Consider the following 23,071-nt stretch of genomic DNA (forward strand, 5'->3'; position numbering starts at 1 on the left):
CCCACAGGGCACCAAGTGGGCACAGGTGCTTTTAAAGATTGCTCTTTCATTAAAAAAAGATAATAAATTAATCTCCTTTACCCTCTAAATGACAGTAATTTTTCAATCAAGCTTCAGTGCTGCTCCAGGAAACAGGCAGGAGATACAATTGTCCAAGACAAATCGTATAGATAAGGTGGACCTTGTTTGCTTCTGAAAATAGTACATAGAAATACCACCAGCACCAGCATTTGAAAAACTACCTTCCAAAAGAGCCAAATAGAAGTGCAGCAAAAATATTTCTCCTTTCCTCAAAGAAAAAAAAGCCACAAGCCAAAAAGTGTCAGGAAACTGGAGTAGCATTTGCTCTCCTCCTCCTGGCTGTAATCAACCCCCCAGGCACAGATCCTGTCGGCTCTCACAGCCCCAGCTCCACAAATGCTGGCCAAGCACCAAGGTTACAGAGGACAAATCCGTGCCCACCGATGTTGCTGAAGGAGCCCTGGTAACAATTTAAACACACATTAGCTGGGATAAGAAAAGGCTGTGCTATGGGAAGTGCTTGAATCACTAACAGAGAGGAATATAGGCACCATTATAAAAGGATGCATACAGAATTAAAGAACTCCAATACTACATAGCCCTTCCCTCCCCTCCCCCCCCCCCCAGCTTTAAAGAGATCAAGGTATGTACTTCTGTATTTTAACACATTAAATCTCCCAATATTATACTTCCATCAGTTATATTTTCACCCAATTGCCAACCCAAGGCAACACATATTCTAAGCAATGCATATTCTGCATAGCTTCAGCATGCTGTCTTGAATTTTATACAATAAAGTAGCAGCTTAGACTTACAACATGGCTGTGCCTTTTTAAAACAACATCTGGGCTGCATGGCATTGCCAATGGGAATTATTTGACTGAGAAAAATTACCTGTTAAGAAAGAAGGTAACCATTTACTTTACAGCCTGGGCAGCAAGCACTTGCTGCCCGAGATGAACATGGCCAGGCATGAGCCTGAGAGAGAGATGGCTGGTGAAATGCAACAACCATGAAACTGTGGAAGGTTTTTGCAAAGATCCAACCTAAACCTTCTCTATACTTAATTAAACCAAATACTGCACTCTGCAGTGAGTATAAATATTGATTCTTCTTTATTGAAACAACTGTTTAATACTTCCCTCCCCCCTCCAAATTTCTCCTTCATAAGGAAAGCAGCATCCAGGTGCTCACAGGTCAGTTTGGATCTGTACTAGTGATAGCATAAATTCTAACTTTTTAAACAAATGCTTAGGTTTGTATCATGGTAAGAGGTCATTCTTGGGGAGGACAGAAAGCAGTGCCTGACAGACATCCTCCCTCAGCACGGCCCAGCCAGTTTTAGGCACCCACCAGGGATATTCTCTGCCCCAGGCTTGACATTGATTTTGGGAACAAGCATGTCACAGGACAAAGCTGAAGCACAAGCGACCAGCATGCGAGGGCTTCACAGGAGAAGGAATTTCACACTTTCACTTCATTAAATCTATCTTCCCGCAAGACAGGAAAAATAATCACCCAAACCAGTTGGATTGTAGTGATACAATCTGACACACAGCCAGATGATATTTTGTGATTTTATTTGAAGTTGACACCTTGAGACAAGGCACAGCTGAGAGGATCAGAGCAGTAAGAAGGTAGCAGGTACCTTGCCTCCCTCCCCTGCAACTTCAGGGACTGCAGAGTATTAAAAATAAACCAGTGTAACCTAATAAATTGCAGAAGATATTTAAATCAGAGTGGGGCAAGGAAAGAAAGAGAGAGCCTAAAATCTGAAAACAATGAAAAAACCTGTTACTAGAAACCTATTTTAGAAATTTCAAGAGTCACACAACGAAGTCCTTGAGACTTAATGGCTATAAATAACCACTTTCCAAAATCAATGGTATTAAGTTGAACATGCATCGTTTTTATTCCTTGTATTCTCATGCAAAATATGCAAATGCTAATATTTCCAGTTCCATATTTCCAAATTAGAAGACTAATTATTGCAACACCCATAAAATTCTGTTGATTAGCTCAATGAGTGCGAGTTTCCAGCCATGTAGAGAAGTCCTGACCCCCAACTTACATTTTAGCAAAGAAATGAGACAGCTTAAACTCAAGGAGTTTCCTAGGAAGTTGAAGTACTCCCATTTATTTATTTTTATTTTTGTTAAATAAAGTGATGGCCCAAGCAGTAACTAAAATGATATAAAGCACTTTATCTGAAGAAGTTGCGATCACACTTCATCCTCAGGAATACCACAGAGCTGTTACAACCCATTTTACCTGATCCATTAAGTAAAACATTTTTCCTCTGTACTACTGCATATCCCAAAAATAAAACCCACAGTGCTTCAGTTTAGAATGATGTATAATTTATTCATATATTCACAAGTAGTTGGACACTACTCAATTTAATCTCCATATGCAAGTGATTTACACAAACATATAATACTAAAATTGATTGCTTAGAAGGTAAAAAAATACCATGGGTATGAAATGCCATGGTAGATGTTGTTCAGTATACTACACAATCTTAGTGTCAAACACTTTTATTCATTTACGGTTTTAGAAAAAAAGGCGGTTTGCCATTTTGATTTTTTTTTATAAGTAGTCTGGGAAACACAAGCAGTTTTGTTCTAAACCTTCTAACCAATTATTTCTCCCAGCTCTTAGGAACTGAATTAACAACCAAAGCAACATTTTCAGCAGTTCAAAGGAAAGATACATATTTTTGCTTCCCTGAATTCACCAAGCACCACGTGACCAAATCCTGTTGCCTTCCAACATGTGACACAAAGCACTAACCTCTGTATATCCAAAGGAATGCGCAGGAATCTAGACCATGCTTCAGCATGGTGGTGTAGGTGACAACAGCCTGATGTTATAATTTTTGGCCTCTGCCAGTATCTGTTAGTTGTGAATGTGTTCACATCTCACTGTGTTAGCATCACCATTTGGTATTCATGCATTTGACTGTAATTCTGCATAAACTCTTCTCACTGAAACTTGTATCTCATAAGCCTCATTAATTTTGCATTAAGCATATGATGGTTGCATGGAGAAAACTGGACTTTAATGTGTTTGTCTGAATTAGATTAAATTGCCTTATCTTCTAGATGAGGTCCAAACATATATTTTGCTTGAAATGCCAGTAGTTATCTTAAAACATACCAAGAAGTTAAAAAGCTTTCACAATACAAGATCCAGCTACTTATTCCACATATACAAAAACACTGCTAGATAAATACAATTCAATTGTCAATGCTGAATTATGAGGAAAGTCTAAAAAAATAGAAAAACTCTGATATCTGGACATCAATTCAGAAGGTAACACTGCATAATGAGGCAATATGAGCACCCATTTAAAATGAAAATCCCCAACACGAGAAGCATGAGGGGATCATGTGACAAAAATAGATGAACACTGCGCCAAAAACATGCACACGATTGCCATGGTCATTCAGTATGCTAGTGATGGTCTAACAGTGATCTAAACCAAGTGTGAGATGGTGCTTCCAAATTAAATCAGCTGAGTAACTACATATTGATTAAACTTTCTGATGCAGCAAAATGAGGACACAGAGCCATCTCTGGGTTCTGGAGCTGTCTCAAGATTCGCTTGTAAAATTTCTCCCTGACGCGATTGAATTCCATTATGTCCAGTGGATCCTCATCAATCCAGAATTTGTGGAATTCGTGCATTAAGTAGCCTACAAAACAGGAAGAAGAGATAAATATTGCATGTAAAGATGACATATAAAATTAGAAAGTAGTTTGGAATTAATAATTATGATCTGCACAGAGAATCCTGGTCACTGAGATCTGACACCTCATGACACTGGGCAGGAACAAGATTAAACCTATTCTGGACAATGCCAAAATTGCATGAATATTACACACACAGGCAGAATATCTCACAATAAACACAAGAAGTCACTAGTCATCTTGACATATGGATTCACAAATTGAAACATAAAACCAGGGAGTATAAAAATAGGGAAAGATGCTGCAGGTGCTCATTATCAGTTCCTTGCCTACACATTGGAAAATATTAGAAGTATTACTCCCACTGTGCAAAGATGAACAGCAGATCTCTGCTGTAGTAGGGATGCTCAAATACAGGGGAAAGAGCTGTCAAAACATTATTTTGGCATTGGAGCTGCAACTCTGCTGAAGGATGGGGAGTAACACTAGAATGAAGATGCAAGTATCATATGACAGTTGGATTTAAGGGGAAACAATATTCAGACATTCCTTAAAGCACATTTGTTTTCTTCTTATTATTTAAAAAACAGGAAGGTCACTTGGTAAGGTGCTTAGTGCATTTTTTTTTTGTGTTTCTTTATTTATTTTACACCTTGGTATGGTAGTGGCCTCCATCACAGCTTAAGAGCTGAATCCAATCATCCTAGACAGGAGTGCACAGTGTCCATGCCGTGTCAGAAGACTTTATTTCTTTTTTTAAACTATGGGCAGTAGTATGTTAGCAGAGTACCAATTATGCATTTCCACCCCTGGCCCCACACTCACACCCAGCACTTACAGAACGTCTGCTGAAAGTGGGTGAGCGTTGGTGCTTCTGGAGCAACATTGTAGAAATGGGTCTTCAGAGCCCCACTCACCAGCAGGTTGTATGCAAGGTCTGTTATGTTAATGCCCACGATGGCAAAAGAGTAGCTGTAAAGAAAAGCAGCAACTTTTGTTGAGAGTTCACCTTCTTTCGTCACATTTTCAGGAACACTGATAACCCTGACGTTGCAGATTTCATGTTACTGAGATGTATTAATTCTCTCCTTTGTGAGTTTCCAAGGTGTGTGTGGGGTGCAAAGAAAGGAAAACATTTATTCTGCATGCTTTGTACAGCATTTCCCTTGGGAAATACATGGTCACAGTAAAAACAGGAGTTTCATCACTGTGCCAGCCTTTTCAGTAGAACAGGATGAAAATAAGCCTACAAAATAAGCACAAGCAGAGATATCCCTTTGCTCCTGCACTCGCCTCTGAAACAGGGCAAGGACTTCACATGGTGGCCACGGCTGGAGGGTGACCCATCATTTGTTATTTTTAACTGCTGGAGTTCCCACTGGAACTCATTACCCCATAGTTAGGAACATCATGCTTCAACAACCTGTCCTATAAAGACATTCATTTGGCTAAAAAGCTTGTGAAAAAGATCCAGCCAAGTCACCTCTAATTTCTCCCTAAAAGAAAACTAGAGATAAAAGCTAGAAAACAAGCAAAATCCTAAATCAAAGCATGCTGGAAACAGAAACAAGAAAATCAGACTCATTAAGCAAACTCTGTCCTGCTAGGAGGTATCAACAAGTGAAGTTGATAGCACAACAAACTCAGAAACTGGAAGTTAATTTGTAAGGCTGGTGCATAAAGAACTTGACATTTCTAGCCATGACTATTTCCCAAGAAAGCACATAAAGACTCACACGGACATTTAGTCATAAAAGCAAACACGTCCGGATATTCAGTGACTGAATTTTTTTTCTCAGCTAAAGACAGCTGTCTTCTCTAGACTGCCATGGGTATTTTTTCAACCTCTATCAAGCAAACAAAAAGATTTTATTTTTCTTTAACTTTTTTGCATTTCAGGAGGAAAAAACCAAATCAGAAGTCCAGAAGTTAACTTCAGCATGTGGCCTAATGGCAAGTTTCACAGAAAAATGAAATATGGGCAGTAAAGTCTTGTATTACAGATTTTTAGATACATTCAGAAGGAGCATCCCGTTCCATTCCCATGAATAATGCAAAAACAGTGGGTTATACCAAACCCACTGTTAAAGAAGAAAAAACCCTCAGTACTATTTCTTTGCTATTACATTTTCCTAAAAGCAGTTCTGAGCCTGGCTTTGACAGCAAGAAGTGAAACTTGATCATGTCATGTACTAAGAAGAATTGAACAGATATTAATCATCACACTATATATAGCACACAGAGAAAACTTTTCCTTGCTACAGAATTTTTGGGTTATTTTTTTCTGAATGTAACTTGAATTGTTTCTCCTGTAATCTTTGATCAAAATCAAGATATGGCAGATGTACATATGCTCACAGAAATTTCTTTAAAAAATTAACTAGGAAACACCTTTTCTCCCTCAAATATACAGCATCATTGTTACCTGCTGTGTTTGTAGCAAATTAAAAAAGGTCTTTAAACTTACCCAATTGCCTTATCAAACTTTTTCTTCTCCCATTCAGCTTTGCTAAGTTGGCTGAGGAAGAAAAAATAATTAAAATCCAGATATTGCCAAACATTACTAACTGACAAATATTTTCTTTCAACTTCTCTGATGTTGTAATATTGATTGTACATGATACTTATCTTCTTTTACATGGCTAATCCCATTTAACACTCCTTCTGGCTGAATGGACTGATAAAAACAGACTTGAAATGGGTAACTGCTTTGGAGCATTTCCAGCAAACTTGTCTCACCATTACAAAATGCACCTATGTCAGTGCTCTCAGCAAAAGCCCATTGCTTTCTAAATTAACCACAAAGGTGATCCACTTCAGTTAAGCTCGAGCTGTACAAGAGGTTGAAATTACATTTAACTAATCAAAGATGGTTTTGGCTTTTTTGTGTTTTCAGAGATATTCGTGATACTCATCACTGGTGATAAGGCATGATTCACCTGAGGCAGCAAACATTAAAATACTCCTCTGACAGTAAGCTTTTATGACTGGCCAAATTAGAAATCACTCAACAGCCAAAGAAAGGAATAGTGTTTCCTATTATTTGGCACAATAATGCAGTGCTTTTCAAGGACACAGAAGACGCCCCCCTTAAAATAAAATTAGTTTGGAAACAGATTGATTTTAAACTAAATTTCAGCTCTTCAACGATTTAAAAGAGCTGTGTGATCCAGCCAGTCAGCCAACATCCCATTAACCAGGTTTGAGTCTACTGAAATGAGCAAGTTTAGCAGAAATCACTGCCTGCATTTAAAACTAGCTAAAGGCAGGCACGGAACTGACCTAACCAGGGGCCTACATCCTTGACATGGCTATGGGAGTTTTGCCCTAGTAAGGCAAATCCGAGTTTGCAAGTTTTAGGTCCCAAATTATAGACAGCTATGTGTGAAAGCATTGTTCTCAGACTGTTCTTAGATTATTCTTGAACTTCAATAAGTATATATTACACTAAAAACAATTCCCTAAGTTTCATGTAAATATTCTATATAAAAATTGTTATTAATTACTTAAGATGCTAATAGATTCATACCCATTGTGACCTGAGGGTTACTAGCTAATGTGCATGAGGACAAAACTTCAGCTCCTAAATAGCTTTGCATACAGGAATACACTATTCTTTGCTCATCCTCTAAAATCTGAACCATCTTTGTAGGCTGTGGTGTAACACCAGTTAGAAAACCCCAGGTAAAGACTGAATAATAAGAGTGGCACACATAGGATGTGGGCAAGTGAGAGAGTTCAACTGAGATAGAAAATCCATTGATCATGATCCCATCAGAAAACAGCACAGCTGCTAAGCAACTGCATCAGGAAGATCACCACGGGCACCACCTGCAGCATCCATCTTCTACTGAGTGCTCTGTCTAGGCATAGAAATTGCACATGCTCACACTGCACTCCAAGACTGCCCTTGGTAATCAAACATGCAAATGAAGCACACTAATATGTTCCAAGGGCTTTTTGTCACAGAATTACCATTAGGAACTCAACAAAAAAACCCAAGAACCCTGAGGAGATCAAAAGCTTCACGGTTTAGGTGTGAACCAGTTTTATGGATATCTAACATTACTGGCAGAAGAAAAATGTCTTTTAAGGCAACTGATTTCTGTGTAACTGGCTAAGAGGCCTCCACTCCCCAATAATTATGGAGTCTCTTATTAACAAATTACCTACAACACAGTTTGTGGCACTTGAAGGTACCTGATCTCTCAACAGTCAGGACAATGGAGTAGCCATACTGGAACCATCATTAATCAAGGTAGAGAGAGTATGTGAATATAAATAAAGGGGATTTTCAGCTCTGCTAATAAATATTTGGCCTAGACTACTTATGATTATCAAGTCAGTCACTTTATCAAGCAAGGTGGATATATTTTTTGATATATAAACATGTTCATATGTACCCAGTGTTCCACTGCCCAGTTTGGATCAACTCTAGAGGAAAGAATATGGATCTCCCAGTGTTGCAACAAAGACTTTATAACACACCAAATTGTAGTTCGATCTTTATTTACATGTACTGTCTCAGAAAACTTAGAAAAAAGAAAAAAAATACCTTAGTTCCTTCTTAGTGACTTCCCTTTATTATGAAAAAATGCAAACAAATTAAAATAAAGGTAAATAAAACCACAAAAATAATTTGAAATCGTAAGTGAAAACATTTAACACTAAATTTAACTATTTCCAAGATTCAGAATACAAGTTTGCCTCTTGCACCTGATCAACTTTCAGGATCAGTACTTTAAAACAGACAGCATGTGGCAATACCCAAGGACATGCCCAACAAAGAGAAAAAACCCAGCCCCCTTCCTCAAAGAGAGCCAGCAGAGTGCTCTCTCAAGCTATTGTTTCTAGTCTCAAGCATTACCTGTATTTAGGGTGAAGAGAATCAGTGAGAACTTGCTGAGCTATCTCAGTGTCCCATTCAGCAAAATACCTGCAGACATATATGTTCAGGGTGAATTGTTTAAAAAAAACAAAACCAAAAAAAGCATCTGAACTCATACTGAGCTGTCTATACACACTTTTTTAAAGGCCAGTGCATGTGTTACACAGTATGAGTAGCGTCTGATGTGTTAAACTCATTAAACTGCCACTCAGACCCCCAACCTGAAAGAGTAAAGCAACCTCCAACTCCAAGTGCACTCCTGTAGGAGTATAGTGAATGTGCATTACCAGAGTCTCCTTTCTACCCACCCTACAGAAAATCAGTTATTTATGACTGGAGCATGTCGAGTGCTGAGCTCAAAAGAAAGCAGTTCAGGCTTCTTGATCTGGCAGATTCATTAAGCAAGATAAGAGTCATCACAGAAGACTAAGAAATTAAATACATGGTAGGGATTTATTTCAAATGGAAGTTCAAAGCCAGAGTCAAGAGTCCAGATCCTCAACTGAGATTTACTAGGGAACAACATATGGACAGAGGATGATTTATGTCCTTCAATCTGTAAAAGCAGAAAATACTTATTTTTCGCCTCATAAGGAGAAGTTATTTTACCAAATGTTTCTAAGTTATGTAACTACATGCAGCAAATACAAGGGCTGGAAAAAATAACAGGCATTAGTCAATTCCCAAATTACAAAGCACAGCTATGGCATTAACACCTGGTGTGCATGAGTTAAAAGGAAAAAGTGATGTAAACTCACTGCTTAAGTATGGACAGAAATTGAAGTAGTAGTCAAACTACCTAAGTCTGCCATTGGCGACTGCATATCAAGTGTTTTGCTTAAGAATTCAGCATGAAAATCCCAAAGAAAGCAGCTGAGCAGTAACACAACCCTCCCACCTACATACTTCCAGGGCATTTTGTTTAAGGAGATCTAGAAACTGGTGAAAATATACTTTACACTTCTTTCTGGTAGGAAGACAGTGCTAACTTGCTGTGTCACAGATAAACTAAAAAAAAGAGCTTAGCAAGTGATATTACAAGGTTGAATTAGGAATACTGAAAGAAGGGAGACCCCTTTGAGAAGAGAAACACTCCAAAAATAAGGCTAGCAAATAAATTCTTTCATTTGCTTAATATGAAGTCCCTAGCACTTTTATAAATTATTCCCACAGATTTGCTAAAATCTGCAAGTAATGTTGCTTTTCGTGACTTCAGACACACGTAAACCCATCTGCAGAGGGACATACTTACACCAAGTTATATAAGCCCAGGAGACCCATTCCTCTGAAGTCTGTTTTAGGATCGTCACCTTGGAAACCAATTTCACACCACTGCTTCGAAATCCGAGCTTTCAGTGGTGAATTCGGCTTCAAGCACTTCCACAACTAGGAAGATTACAGGTAAAACATAATTAAGTTTCCACACAGTAGATCTTTTTTTTTTTTTTTCCTCTTTTTAAACCAAGCTAAATTCTGATCGCTGAACTGACAACTGCAGTAACATCACTGCATTGCTATCCCAGCAACCCAAACACAAAATCAAATTAAGTTCCTCTGGATGTGTGTCTGTGGGGGGAAATCCCAAACTGCTCTGAAGTATTGCAGACACTTCAGCCCTACAAGGCCCTTCTGACCTTATCACAGCTGCTCTAACATCTCACACAAAGACCTGTTTTGTTCATGCTTTGTGCATCAAGGTGGTGTCTGCCTCCATAAGCACAGAGACAGGACTTTGCTGGAATTTGGTTGCAAATCACTGACAGAGCAGCAGAGCAGCTTTGAGTCCCTGAGGCTCTGCAGCAGTCTTTTCTCTGGCATCTTTTGCAAGTCTCTGGAAAGGTTATAAATCAAAAGACCTGACTTGGCTACCACAGTGTTGAAAAGCAAATTGGAGAACATAAAAAACGAATCCATACAAGGATAGCATGTGCACCATCATATTTAACTAAGGGAAGAATCATTCATTGATCTCACATAAAGAAATGTCTGAATTGATATAATGAACCAGATCTGCAGCTGGAATAAATCCATTTAACTGCACCGGTCCAGCAACTTTAGTGCCTAAATATCATGTTGCTATGATCCTAAAAGCAGCCTAAATTGACATATGACAAATACATACCTTTATGCACACCTCATGTGCCATATTACAAACTCACTCTTTCTGAAGTGTATTAAGAAATCAGAATTTAAAATTAAGAAAGTGCATTAATCACCAATCATGTGTTGGTAAGTACACCCTCAAGAAAATCACTTAGACAAAGCCTACCCAAGGGAAAGAACTGTGTGCACATTTCCCAAACAAAACCAGAAATTGTTTTAATTTTAGCATTTTTAACTGCATTTAAAATTAAGTGCCCTGGGAAGGTTAAAAATTTAATGATTTCACTTTGTAATGACTGCATAAAGCATCATTGCTTAAACCAATGTTCATCCATCAACAGTAAATACAGTATTAATCATTAGTACAATCACATTAAGTTAATCTTGCTCTCATTCATAAAGTGCTCTCCTGGTAAACATGAATAAATGATAGCCATTAGGAACCTGAATTTCCCATTGCAGAGATCACTTAGCAGAGTATCTAGAAGGAATGAAAACCAACCAGACTATTCTTCCACAGCAAGGATTGGAAAATGAATTAAACCCTTGGACATACTTCCATTTGACATTTGCAAAAGTAGAACATCTGCTGTAAACAAGTGCTAATACTTAGGCGAAACTGATGCTTTTCTCAACATTCTGAGTTTGCATAATGTTGCACAAACTGCACTGTTTAATCTCTCCTCAGACAAATGCTCAGTTTCCATTCTGCTTTTATGCTAATGTAATTATGTTTTTAAAGCACTTCCATGGCCACACATCATTGCTGACACGATTCTCAGGACCTTGCCCTCACAGGCTGAATGGTGGGGGGTGACTACAGCCAGCTCCTTGGTTCTTCTCACCTATGATCCCATCCCCAGACCCTGCTTGCTCTCTGGGCAATGTAGATGCTTGCATTGGGGTATTTAGGGATGCTTTCCTGGAGCCAAAGGCCCTCTTTAATCTGCAGTGAGGTGCCTGGTATTTTCAGGCCACCTGGAATTCTCACCTGCAAGACACAGGCTTCCACAATGGGTAAATCTGTGTGTCTCTTTAGTTAAAACTCACTCTACTCACATAAATTTGTTCATTTGGCTGCACAGGGGCAGGACTTGGACAGGAGGAGTCCATCTGCCCAAGTCTACCTGATGGTTAAAACACTCCTTCAGGGCAGCTCAGGATTTGGACCATTCCTTGGGGAGACTCCCACCTCCCATGAGCAGGCAAACCTTAAAGGCAGCTTTCCAGACTCCAACAGGAACCCTGACCATATGAGGCATTTTTAGAAGTAGTTACTTGCATCTGACAGCCCTTGTATAATATGCCTACTGGAATTTTTGGAAGACCAACTAATTATGGTAACATTTCCAGAAGCTCTCACTGTAACTTGTGCAAAGCTTTGCACTGCAACCTACAGCATGGAAGATATCTTCATCATCATCTGGTACCATTAAAGTCTTCAGTAGTTTTGTCTGAAATTGAAAAAGAAAACCCCCCACAACCAAACAGGTAGTATGTTTTTATAAGAACTCTGAAAATTCTCTAAGAAGGCATTTTATAGCCAATAAGCTCACTATCACTTATTCTGTGTTTCTTGGCATTTCTCTGAAGCATCTTGCAATAGCGACGGTTAAACCAGGATCAGGACCAGGGCTTGCTATCAGACTCTTTTCCAGAATCTTTATTTTTTCATCAATTTCTTTCTAATATAAGGACCCTCTAGCTCTTCCTCTGCTTATAGCTTCAAGACAGAAAAATTGTTTTTATTATCTCCTCCAGTGCAATGCTTTCCTGAAAGCATGAAGGAAGTAAAACCCAATTGTTATGGTTTTCCTAACTCTGCATGTGTTATCTAAAGAATAGTTTCATTTTGTTTTCACTTGAAAATACATTTGGCAACTATAAACGTGTAAGTTGTCAACTCCCACTCTTCCATTCCACATAATAAAAAATAGATGTTTGCCATTGGTACACACAGACATTGCCCTCAAAAATACAAAACATTGAAGAAATAAATTTGTAATTTGGTTAATAAAGAAAAATATCCTTCTTGTGTTGGAGAAAGGTATACTGAAGTAGGACATAAAGCTACTTTTCCAGAGCTCACTGCAGATAACAGCTCTGTGCTCTAAGACCTGCATTATCCAGTGCCTAGATATAGTCCAGCCAAGGGAAATGCATTTATCAGCCAGAGAGTGAGCTGCTTGCTTGGCAGGTGTTACACCACCCAGACCAGATTATAATGCTGTGTAGTATTATCCTAAAACAGGTACGAGATGGAGGAAGGTGACAACAGCTCTCGATGTTTCAAAGAGGTTTATGAAGCAGTCTTGGGAGCTGACATGAATAAAGGATGCCCTCTAAGCTCCTCTTCAGCGCCTACCTTCAGCAGCATTTCCTCGTGTTGTGGATTCTCCGAATCGTACGGCTCTCGGCGCAGCTTCTCGACCTCTGCAATGAGATTTCTGTAGCCCACAATCTGCAGCAGGCATGCCTGAAGAGACACTCCCAACCTGAGGGTGGGGGGAGCAACATATTCCAACTCAATCATGTACAGCCATGAAACAGCACTGCCGTGTACACACACGGCCAATACACATGACATCCATGAATTAACAGTCCAACACTTCAGTTGCAACAGGATAATTTCCAAGAGGTCAATATTACATTAAACAAGGCATTGTGAAGGGCATAGTCTCATTTAGTGCCTTCCTTAGATGATAATATCTGGGATTTTTTAAAACCATGAACAGTGATTTTTCACATTGAAATCGCATTATAACTATACACAGCAGCATTGAATGCCTATAACAAGCACATTAGTGAATCCTTCTCTTCATTCCAATGACAGCTTCTCAAACAATTCCCTGGGATCAGAGAAGTGAACTTGAAAAAGGATGAGGGGGGAAAGAAAACTCAGCAAAAAGCTAAAAATAATTGTTTTGCTTCTGTGCCACTAAAGCTAGCACAAAGAAGCCAAAACCCTGAAGTAATATAGTTTCAAAGATCTGCCTCCAGGCAGATTTGGCTTTTGTCTCATGTTAAGAATCATCACAATGGTTCTCTTTTCATTATAATGCAGATTTTTTGTGTTTCCTTTTTACATTTTCTGGTGCATCATCAAAAAACCAAACCCAACACACATGAAATAACTACCCTCAAAAAACCCTAAACCAAACTCAAAAAAAAAAAAAAGGAAGAAAACTCTGCACTAAACAACAGCTTTACATTAAGTTTTTATAATACAAAATATAAGTCATGCAGTATATAACTGCCATGCTCATAGAAATATTTGCTTATATATGGGAATAAGCCCTTTAATATTTAATAGTGTCTAAAAACATGGAACATCTAGTGTGAATTTGGAGGGCAAGCTAAGTGTGCACCCCTATTCCTGTGGAACACAGGCTGCACTGATATTAAGCTGCACAGGTTCCTTGCCTGTCGTGCTTGATACACTGAAACATTTTGTTTATTCTGTAATACTCCTTAATTTTCTGAACATAAGGGTTTTCACTGCTTATCTTTTGAGGCAAGTCCTTCTTGTCCAAATTAATCTCCCTCTATGGCAAGGTGACCTGCCTAGGATGAGGGAAAGGATGTGGATGTTTTCTACCTGAACTTTCCTAAGGCCTTTGACACTGTTTTCCTCAGCATTCTGCTGGAACTGGCTGCTCGTGGCTTGGGTGGGTGCAGTGTTCACTGGGTAAAAAACTGTCTGAGGGTGGTAGGGAATGAAGTTACATCCAGCTGGGGGCTGGTCACTTGTGGCATTCCCCAGGGATCAGTTTGGGACCAGTTCTGTTTAATATCTTTATCGATGATCTGGATGAGAGGATCAAGTGCACTCTCAGTCAGTTTGCAGCTGATACCAAGTTGGATGGGAGTGTTCATCTGCTGGAGGGCAGGAAGACTCTGTAGGGGAATCTGGGCTGGCTGCATCCATGGACCAAGGCCAATGGTATGAGATTCAGCAAGGCAAAGCACTGAGTCCCCCATTACAAGAAAGACATTGAGGGGCTGGAGGGTGTCCAGAGAAGGGTAACAGAGCAGGGAAAGGGTCTGGAGCACAAGTCCTGTGAGGAGCAGCTGAGGGAGCTGGGGGTGTTCAGCCTGGAGAAAAGAAGGCTTGGGGGGACCTCATCCCTCTCTACAACTCCATAACAGGAGGGTGTAGCCTGGTGTGGGTTGGTCTCTTCTCCCAGGTAACAAGTGATAGGACAAGAGGAAATGGCCTCAAGTTGCCCCAGAAAATGTTTAAATTGGATATTAGGGAGAATTTTCTTAACCAAAAGTGTTGTCAAGCCCTGAAACAGGCTGCAGGAAAGAAGAGTCACCATCTCTGGAGGTATCTAAAAGACATGTAGATGTGGCACTTAGGGAAACAGATTAGTGGTGCGTTTGGCAGTTCTGGGCTAACCGTTGGACTTCAGAATTTTAAACCTTTTCTAATTTAAATTATTCCATGGTTAATCTACAGAATCAGAGAGTTCAGTATTAGTCCATTTCTCATGCTGCAATTTTATCCCATTTGAAGCTATAACCCTTTCAGACAGGAAAGCCTCCACAACATTTTCCATCCTTTGCTGTTTCTTTTTTGGGGTTTTTTTGGTTTTTTTCTTTTTTTTTTTTTTTTTTAACATGCTTCACTAGCTATAGCCTCCAATTTTACAGAAAGGCTGCATTTCAAAGAAAGCTGAAAAGCCTGACAGACTGTGAATTGCTGTAGAGTATCACTAAATCACAGCCATAATGTTTTTAACTTCTTTATAGCCTCAGTTTAGAGCAGCAGAACACAGGCTGTGGCAAAGCAGAGTAATTTTATATTAAAAAATACATGTTTTTAAGATACAAGGTGCACAACACATTCAAAGTAAACCCTTTTTGCACTTTATGTAAAGGCAGTCCAAAGCTCCACACAATGTTATTTGGATGAGGGGGTGACAGTCAAATTAGATTCCCTCCTTTCCTTTTCATTAATGCTTTGTTGTTCTTGCCAAACACAGGATGTGGGTGAGGTGCTGATGTCCCACACCTCCTCCTTGTCATGCTGGTGCTGGCTGTGGCTGCTCTCAGAGCACAGAAGCAACATACCTGGGCTTGCACTCCCACCATACTCAACTCCAGCTGCACCACCAGATGGAGGCAAGTCCAAAACTGGAGCAAGGGAACTAGATCATAGTTAAGCTCTCTCCCAACCCAAGCCTTTCAGTGATTCTAGGTCTGATTCCATAGTTAGTGTAGACTGCACGTCACCACCAGGTTATTCAACCTGCTTGCTCCTACTGCTGAAAATACACACTTATCTGAGAGGTGTTAATAAAGGAAAATTACTGCAGGATGCCTTCTCTTCTTTAGATCACAGCAGCCCACAGCCTTCAAGAACAGCCAGTACAAGCAGCCCTGGGATGCTAGTTCAGCTCTGCAAAGATGCCACATTAACAAAAATGACTGCATTCAGATTTGCAGAAACACATACAGTAAGACACATGTCCCCTTGTCCTTACCCCAGGAAATTTCAAGTCTCTGCTATCCAACACAAGGCCAGAGCTTCTAAACAAGATTGTTTGGATACAGGTGTTTTATGTTCAAGAGAAGGCAAGGCATTGGATTTTCCTTAATCATGCCTAAAAAAGCAGATGACCTGCTTTTGCTCAAATTTCTATTTCAGATGTCTAAAGTTTAGCAGAAATATGATTAATTTAATATAAGAACCAATTTAGTGGCAGAGTGTGTATCTATGTATGTGACTTCATCTTGCACATTTCAGACACCCATTCCTCACTGCTTTAAGAAGATATTTTATCATACAGGAGGGAGTGCAAGGGGAAAAGGGGATGAGAGATTCAAATGCAGTAAAATACTGAATGCAAGCATTCTAGTCTAAAAACAATTAAGCATTTGTCCTGTGCTAAGCATATGCACACCAACTGGATCAAAAAAAGATAATTCAGGTGATTTTTTGTTTGGGTTATTTTCTCCCTCTGCGTGGTCTTTTTGAAAATATTATCACAGATTCACAGAATGGTTTGGGTTGGAAGGGACCTTAAAGTTCGTCTAGTTCTAACCCCCTTACCATGGGCAGGGACACCTTCCACTAGATCAGGTTGTTCAGAGCCCCACTTAACCTGGCCTTGAACACTTCCAAGGATGGGTCATCCACAACTTCTCTGGGCAACCTGTTCCAGTGCCTCACCACTCTCACCATAAAGAATTTCCTCCTAACATCTAATCTAAGCCTACTTTCTTTCAGTTTGAAGCCATTCCCTCTTGTCCTGTCACTACATGCTCTCTAGCTCTCTTGTGGGGTCTCTTCATATACTAGAAAGACCAGATCACTAAAAATGTAACCTAATGTTCAGGGTCCTGATTTCAAGCAAGAAGAAGTCATTTGCACGTCTGCTCTCTCTCTTCTGAAGGAGAGCATTTCTTCAGAGGCCAAAGGCATGTCATGAGGGGAATCAGAGGGTGATCTCTGGTGTTATACAAAATAATAATTAATTTCTTGTTTTCTCCTGAAATCATTCCACCCAGTTAGCCAAGGGTCCAACACTGAGAAGCGAGTACTTTAATCACTCTGATTACTAAACACTGCAGTTACTGATGTCCACAATCCAGGCTCTGAGCTGTGCACATTTACATCCTGCAATTTTTCCTCATACATCACCTTCACTAATTTTGCCATTGCTGTTTTTTTTTTTCTGAATTTCAGCAATCAGCATCCTGTGCAACACAAGAGTACCAGTGCTGTGACACCCTCCTCAGATGGCAGCCTCTCAGAAAGGCCTCATATCCGCTTGAAGCGGCTGGTCTTTCTTCACCCTCCCTTTGAAGAGCATGTGGGCTGGGTCAGGAGACACCCCTGGAAAAGCTCTGTGCTCACTTCCAGAAAAAATTCACAGGCTTCTCACCTATGAGAATGAGGGGTTCTCTTTGGTTTGTTTCTCTTATTTTCTTCCTTTCTTTAATGGTTGGGTCATCATTTTTTCAATTCTTGGGGCTGTGGTCACCATCACAAGAGCTGTCTCTCAAGTTAGAGAGATGCAGTGTATTCTATTTCCTTTATGATCAGTGAAGCCTCATTTTAAGACTACCCAATTAGAGGCCTTTTTAATGGGGGATGGGCTAGGAGGGAGATTCCTGTAAGGAGACAAAAAAATTATAATTTTTCAACTTAGCTTTTGGGTTTTGTTGTTGCAGCAAGACCTTGGGACCACCTTACTTGTTGATGCTGCTGACCAATTAAAGAAAAGCAGCTATCCATTTATGGATGTCCATTTTTAATTATGTATACCAACTTCAAGCTTGGGAAGAGGAGTGGACCTCAGATCACCTGGATAATACAGCTCTCATCTTTCCTCCTACTGATTCCTTACCTAGACACCCTGTGCCTTAAGCTAGGAACTGAAAGGAAGGCAACCATAAAAGTGTTATCATCACCTACTCTTGAAATACACACTTGTAAATTTAATGGTTGGTTTTCAATCTCTTCTTACAATAATAAATATCAGATGTATCATTAAAACTTCTGTTTGGATAATTGAAGGCAGTTTTAAAATGCAAACAAGCATACATCTGTATCAGCTAAAACAGGATGGTTTCTTCCCTACTCAAAAGGCAGCATAGAGCCTTTCTAAGAATCCATCACTGTCCCTGCCAGGACCTGTGGTTTGGTGGTGGGGAAGTGACCCCCATAAATCCATGCATTGACAATATACTAAGACAGAATCAGGTAGATAAAAGACTCGGGACTTGCTTATTAAGTCACCATAAAAAATAATTCCTTTTTACATCAGTTTTTTGACAGCAAAGCTAAAACTAGAATTTTATGCTGAAAGGCAGAATTCATCTTTTACTTCTGTACCACAATAACTATAGAGAACAAGTTCTCCATGGACCCAAGAACTGAGGAAATCAGTAATTCCCACTTGCTCTGTAAGGAAACTATGAACTTACTGTGGATTTATATCTGGATTAATCCTTTTCAGCTCCATGATGTCATCTATTGTTTTTTCAATAGCATCAGGGTGAACATTTACTGATGTTTGCAGCCGCTAAAAAGAGGTTTTAAACACATATTAATTCCTACAGAAGCTATTACTCAACAGAAGTTAACAGTGGTGAATTTGATACCTGAAAGCTTCTGCATTAAGAGCCCCGAAGACTCAACTCAACACCTGTACATATCTTTCCAAATAATTCAACCCTACTGACTTGTTTCAGAGCACTTGCCCTGTAGGAACTCGAGTCCCTTCACCCTCACTGTTTATCTCACTGTTGTGGTGGCTGTCAGTGAAGATGATCAAAGGCCTCAGTGCAGATGAAGAAGCAGCTTCAGACCATCCACCTAATTACACTGGAATTGACAGCCTTCATTTGACATTCCCTCTCCCAATATGCTGCAGTAACACAGAAAATCATTATTTCCTTTCTTTCATATGTAATTGCTATTTGTAGAAATGCCCCTAGAAGTTCAGTATTCAAAAACCAACATGCCATCTGAAAATTTAAGAGGTTGAATTTTCTTGTGTTTTGTCTCAAAACTTCACAATTGCTTAAATGCAAGTTTTTAAATAGGATTTTGCCTTTCTGTTTGTGCTAGAAATACATTTGGAACTACTATGCTGAACTAAGAGCTAATGACTTCGTTTTTCTTAACGCTGAGGCAAGGTTTTCAACATCACTGACTCTTGTGACAGAAAATTTAAAGGCTGAAAGACATTATTTAACATACGCATAAATGACTTAGGGAACAACTTAGGTTAGCACAACCACCAGTACAGTAAAAGGAAGAAGTGAAAGAGGATCTTCTCCATCAATGTATTTAAGAGGAAAAGAGAGAACAAAGTTGGGAAAGTTGCTTTCCAGACAAAAAACCTGACTTTTCTTTTCTAAACTTGCAAGCAACTGAGTGCAGATTACAGACATTCTAAGACAGTATGGGGAATCAAACCAAGAACCCTTAAATTACAGCACTTCATTCTCATGAGCTCCACCATGGCAAACTGTAGATTTCATCAGTGCCACAGTGGGCCCGTCCCTGGAACACAGGACACTCTACCCAACTTCACAAGATCAACTGCTATTGCAGACACAAGACCCTCTTCATGGAAAATGTAAAGTCATATCAAACCTTAAAGTGACTTTTTGGGGTGAGCAAACAGCAGACTGAACAAACCAATAGCACAGGACATCATAGAAAAGGTGAATAATGAGATCTTTCACTCACCTTACTTTTTGAACCTTTCAGGGATGCCTCTGTAAGGGAACAGTATTCAAAAGCATCATGTCAGACAAGCATGTTTACATTGGATCAATATAATAACTTATTTCTAGTAATGATATACAATTTTCAGCATATGCAGAAAGTTACAAAGGCATGCAGAACTAAGTATATTGCAGTTACCTATTTTCATAGTTCTGGCAGCTCCAGGTTTGGTATTGTAACAGATCCTTTGCAATTCACATTGACCTGTTAGTTTCCTGACCACAAATTTCAGGCAGCGCCACAGGCATTTGCAGTAGAAGTACAGGCATACCTGGACAAACATCCTGGCAAAAGAAGTTTGAAAATAAAGAGTCTGGAGCAGAGCTTGTTCCAACATGTTCACTACCCAAACGGAAAGTACTTCCTCACCCCAAATTCCCATTGTCTAAGGGCACCTTCAGAGCAAAAGCAGCAATCACACTACAAATATTTATGCCAGTAAATGTTAAATTGTTCTATTTAGTATTAGCCAACAAAACACCCCCCACAAAAGCACTACAGCTAGAAACACAGAATAAGTAAACTCCAGAGTTTTAAAAGAGTGCTTGTGGAAAACTATTTGTCCTCTTAACATAAAAGGCTGTATAGTTTCTACCAATGCTTTGGGCAAACAGGACTACATGAGAAGGGAGTACAGCTCACCCTGCTATAATGGATGCTGAGAATCCAGGAAGACATTACACCCTGGCTTAGTTTTGCCTCAGCAACCACTTGCTCCAAGCAGAATGCTTGGTTATCCTGACAAACTTGACATCCTGACAGCATTCATGTCATGTCCCTAAGAAAGAAAATTAAGGCAATGAAACCTTCTCCCCTTGCAGAAGAAAAGGTGTTTGAGAACCTGTCTTGAGGACTGCCAGTTCTTCCCAAGACGAGCTGTTACATAGCAGTGATGCAGCACAATTTCTCAAAGTACAGAACTGACAGTAAGCCAACCCTTATGTAGCTACTGCAATTAGTTTTGAGTCCCAGTAACAGATGAAAGACTTTGACAAACTGGATGTATTTCAGTGGAGATGGTAGGGTTGGAGCACAAACCCTGTGCAGAGAGGCTGGGAGAGCTGGGCTTTTGTGGAGGATCAGAAACGGGACATCATGCCATGATCAATATGATCAAGTGAAGCTGATTTATTGCACAAAAAGGCTGTATTTATACTGTGTTCTACTGTTCACGTGCCTTAAGCTAATACATGATTGGCTAGCTCTAACTGTTCACACGTCTAATGTTAAAAGCCTATTGGATTACTTCTCATCTTCACGCGTCGTGCTCTGGTCGTCTACTCCACCCCACTATCTTGCTTCACATCCTGGACTTGTTTTTCTTCTTAGTCAGCTCTTCTTCTTTTCTTGCCCTCAAGGACACTCTGACCTTGCTGATTATTCTGTCTCCATGAAGGCTGGATTGTGCATCTGTTACAAGTGTCCATTGTCCTGCAAGAAATCCTGCAAAAAATCCTCAACAGGCTTGTTCCACCTGAAGCCAAGATTCAGGGGGATCTAACAGCAGCCCCCAGTGCTTGTGGGAAGATATTGAAGGAAACAGAGCTGGGCTCTCAACCATCCTGCAGGGCCAGTAGACAAGGGACAACAGCCCTAAGCTGAAACACAAGAGAATCAGCCTTGCAAGGAGAAGCTTTTTCCCTCGAGGACAGTCAGGTTGCCCAGAGAGGCTGTGCAGTCTCCTTTGTCAGTTTTTTAATCCTTCACTGGAAGAAGCCCTGAGCAGCCCAGTCTGACCTTGGTGCTAAACCTGCTGTGAGAGGGAGGTTGAACTGGAGACCTGCTAAGGTCCCTCCCAGGCTCAGCTGGGATCCTACAAAAGCCTGAAAATGGCTCCATACATGAAAAACACTAGATTTTAAACTTGGTTAGCATTGAAGCTGCTACCAAAGCCCACATATTGCTACCACAATTACATAACACACGCCAAACCCATATTTTAATGGAAAACAATTTATTTGGAAATAATTGATCTTTCTTGTTTCTATGGTTATGATGGCACAGATCCTGCCACATCATCCAACTGTCAACCTCCTGGATGAAGAAGATGGATCCAGCACATGGATCCACTCACAGTCCCTGGGTTCAGAAACACATCTCATAAAAGACAAATTGCAAAGAACTAGCAGTAGGAACATTGCCATTTGGGCATGACCCTTGGCTACAGGTGGTTCTGCTAGAACAGGGGGATGGACTAGATGATGTCTACAGGTGTCTACCTATCTCAACCTCTCTGTGATCACATTCTGTGATTATGTTATATGAAAACATCAATACAACTTTGATATGCTAGCTTGCCAATAAATATTCACAAATAATTTGGTACATTATGTTCTAAGCCTGTGTGCATTCATATTCATCATTAGCCCGTTATTTTCTACTGTTGATGCTTTCAAAGGACAGTTATTTCTTAGGAGAGTCTATTATCCTATTCAATAGACTGCAGTGATTATTTCAAAACACTGAATTCCAGATACTCAAATCAGTTATAAATATGTATATATATGTATGTACAGCTTGAAGAGCTCCATCACTTCCTAAAAACTTCCTGAAGGACATGGTGTAGAAGGATGTTCAAGGAAGGGAAGATGAATTAAGGCATGTTAATGTCCACACAGGAGTTTAATCTGCTTTATGTTGGCTTCAGCTTAATCATCTTTGAAGGGGGATTAAGCTATGGGAACTAAAGACATTTTATGTCTAAATGGAAAACATCCACACAAGTATTTAAAATGCTTTAAAAGCATTCACTTTATCTTCAGACTTTCAGTTAATTCACTTAGTACTCCCAAGTGCCTGCATGCAGAAAACCTCCTTGGTTTTATTCAGCAGGAAGCCTCTCTTTTAGAAACAAATTAACACCTAAAGAATGAGGAATCAGTCCCATGATAGAACCAAGTTTTAGACAAGAAAAAAGTTTCAGGTGCTGACATCAAAGTACTTGGGTACTCCCTCATGCCTGACTCAAGACATGCCAGAACACACTACTGTGAGGAGTTAATTTGTGCTCCACAGCAGGTTATCACTTTCAGTATTAAGAACAACACCAGGTATCAGGAGGCAAGGCCATCACGAGTCAAGTAGCCATTCTTTAAGTTTCCAACAGTCAGAAACAG

The 23,071-nt window shown here is 39.8% G+C and overlaps 2 protein-coding genes across 5 annotated transcripts in view; one reads left to right on the top strand and one right to left on the bottom strand.

Annotated features, from left to right (window-relative positions):
* Nucleotides 1-23,071, top strand: part of ALKBH8 (alkB homolog 8, tRNA methyltransferase) — a 262,866-nt gene that overhangs the window by 162,276 nt on the left and 77,519 nt on the right. The gene's annotated exons all lie outside the window — the stretch shown is intronic.
* The window catches only part of ELMOD1 (ELMO domain containing 1), a 43,156-nt gene continuing 22,215 nt past the window's right edge, over nucleotides 2,131-23,071 (bottom strand). For 2 of the 3 annotated variants that reach the window (XM_068181375.1, XM_068181376.1), the window contains exons 3-12: nucleotides 20,094-20,239; nucleotides 19,917-19,945; nucleotides 18,644-18,741; nucleotides 13,071-13,200; nucleotides 9,855-9,988; nucleotides 8,582-8,650; nucleotides 8,270-8,293; nucleotides 6,182-6,232; nucleotides 4,553-4,686; nucleotides 2,131-3,719 (exon numbers count right to left, since the gene is read on the bottom strand). In XM_068181375.1, coding sequence (XP_068037476.1) covers nucleotides 3,547-3,719; nucleotides 4,553-4,686; nucleotides 6,182-6,232; nucleotides 8,270-8,293; nucleotides 8,582-8,650; nucleotides 9,855-9,988; nucleotides 13,071-13,200; nucleotides 18,644-18,741; nucleotides 19,917-19,945; nucleotides 20,094-20,239 — 988 coding nt within the window. In that variant the 3' untranslated portion in view covers nucleotides 2,131-3,546. The remainder of the gene's footprint in view (nucleotides 3,720-4,552; nucleotides 4,687-6,181; nucleotides 6,233-8,269; nucleotides 8,294-8,581; nucleotides 8,651-9,854; nucleotides 9,989-13,070; nucleotides 13,201-18,643; nucleotides 18,742-19,916; nucleotides 19,946-20,093; nucleotides 20,240-23,071) is intronic. The other variant, XM_068181377.1, reaches the window with a different exon arrangement.

Source organism: Anomalospiza imberbis, chromosome 2 (assembly GCF_031753505.1).
Source record: "Anomalospiza imberbis isolate Cuckoo-Finch-1a 21T00152 chromosome 2, ASM3175350v1, whole genome shotgun sequence".
In the NCBI taxonomy this organism is placed as follows: Eukaryota; Metazoa; Chordata; class Aves; order Passeriformes; family Viduidae; genus Anomalospiza; species Anomalospiza imberbis.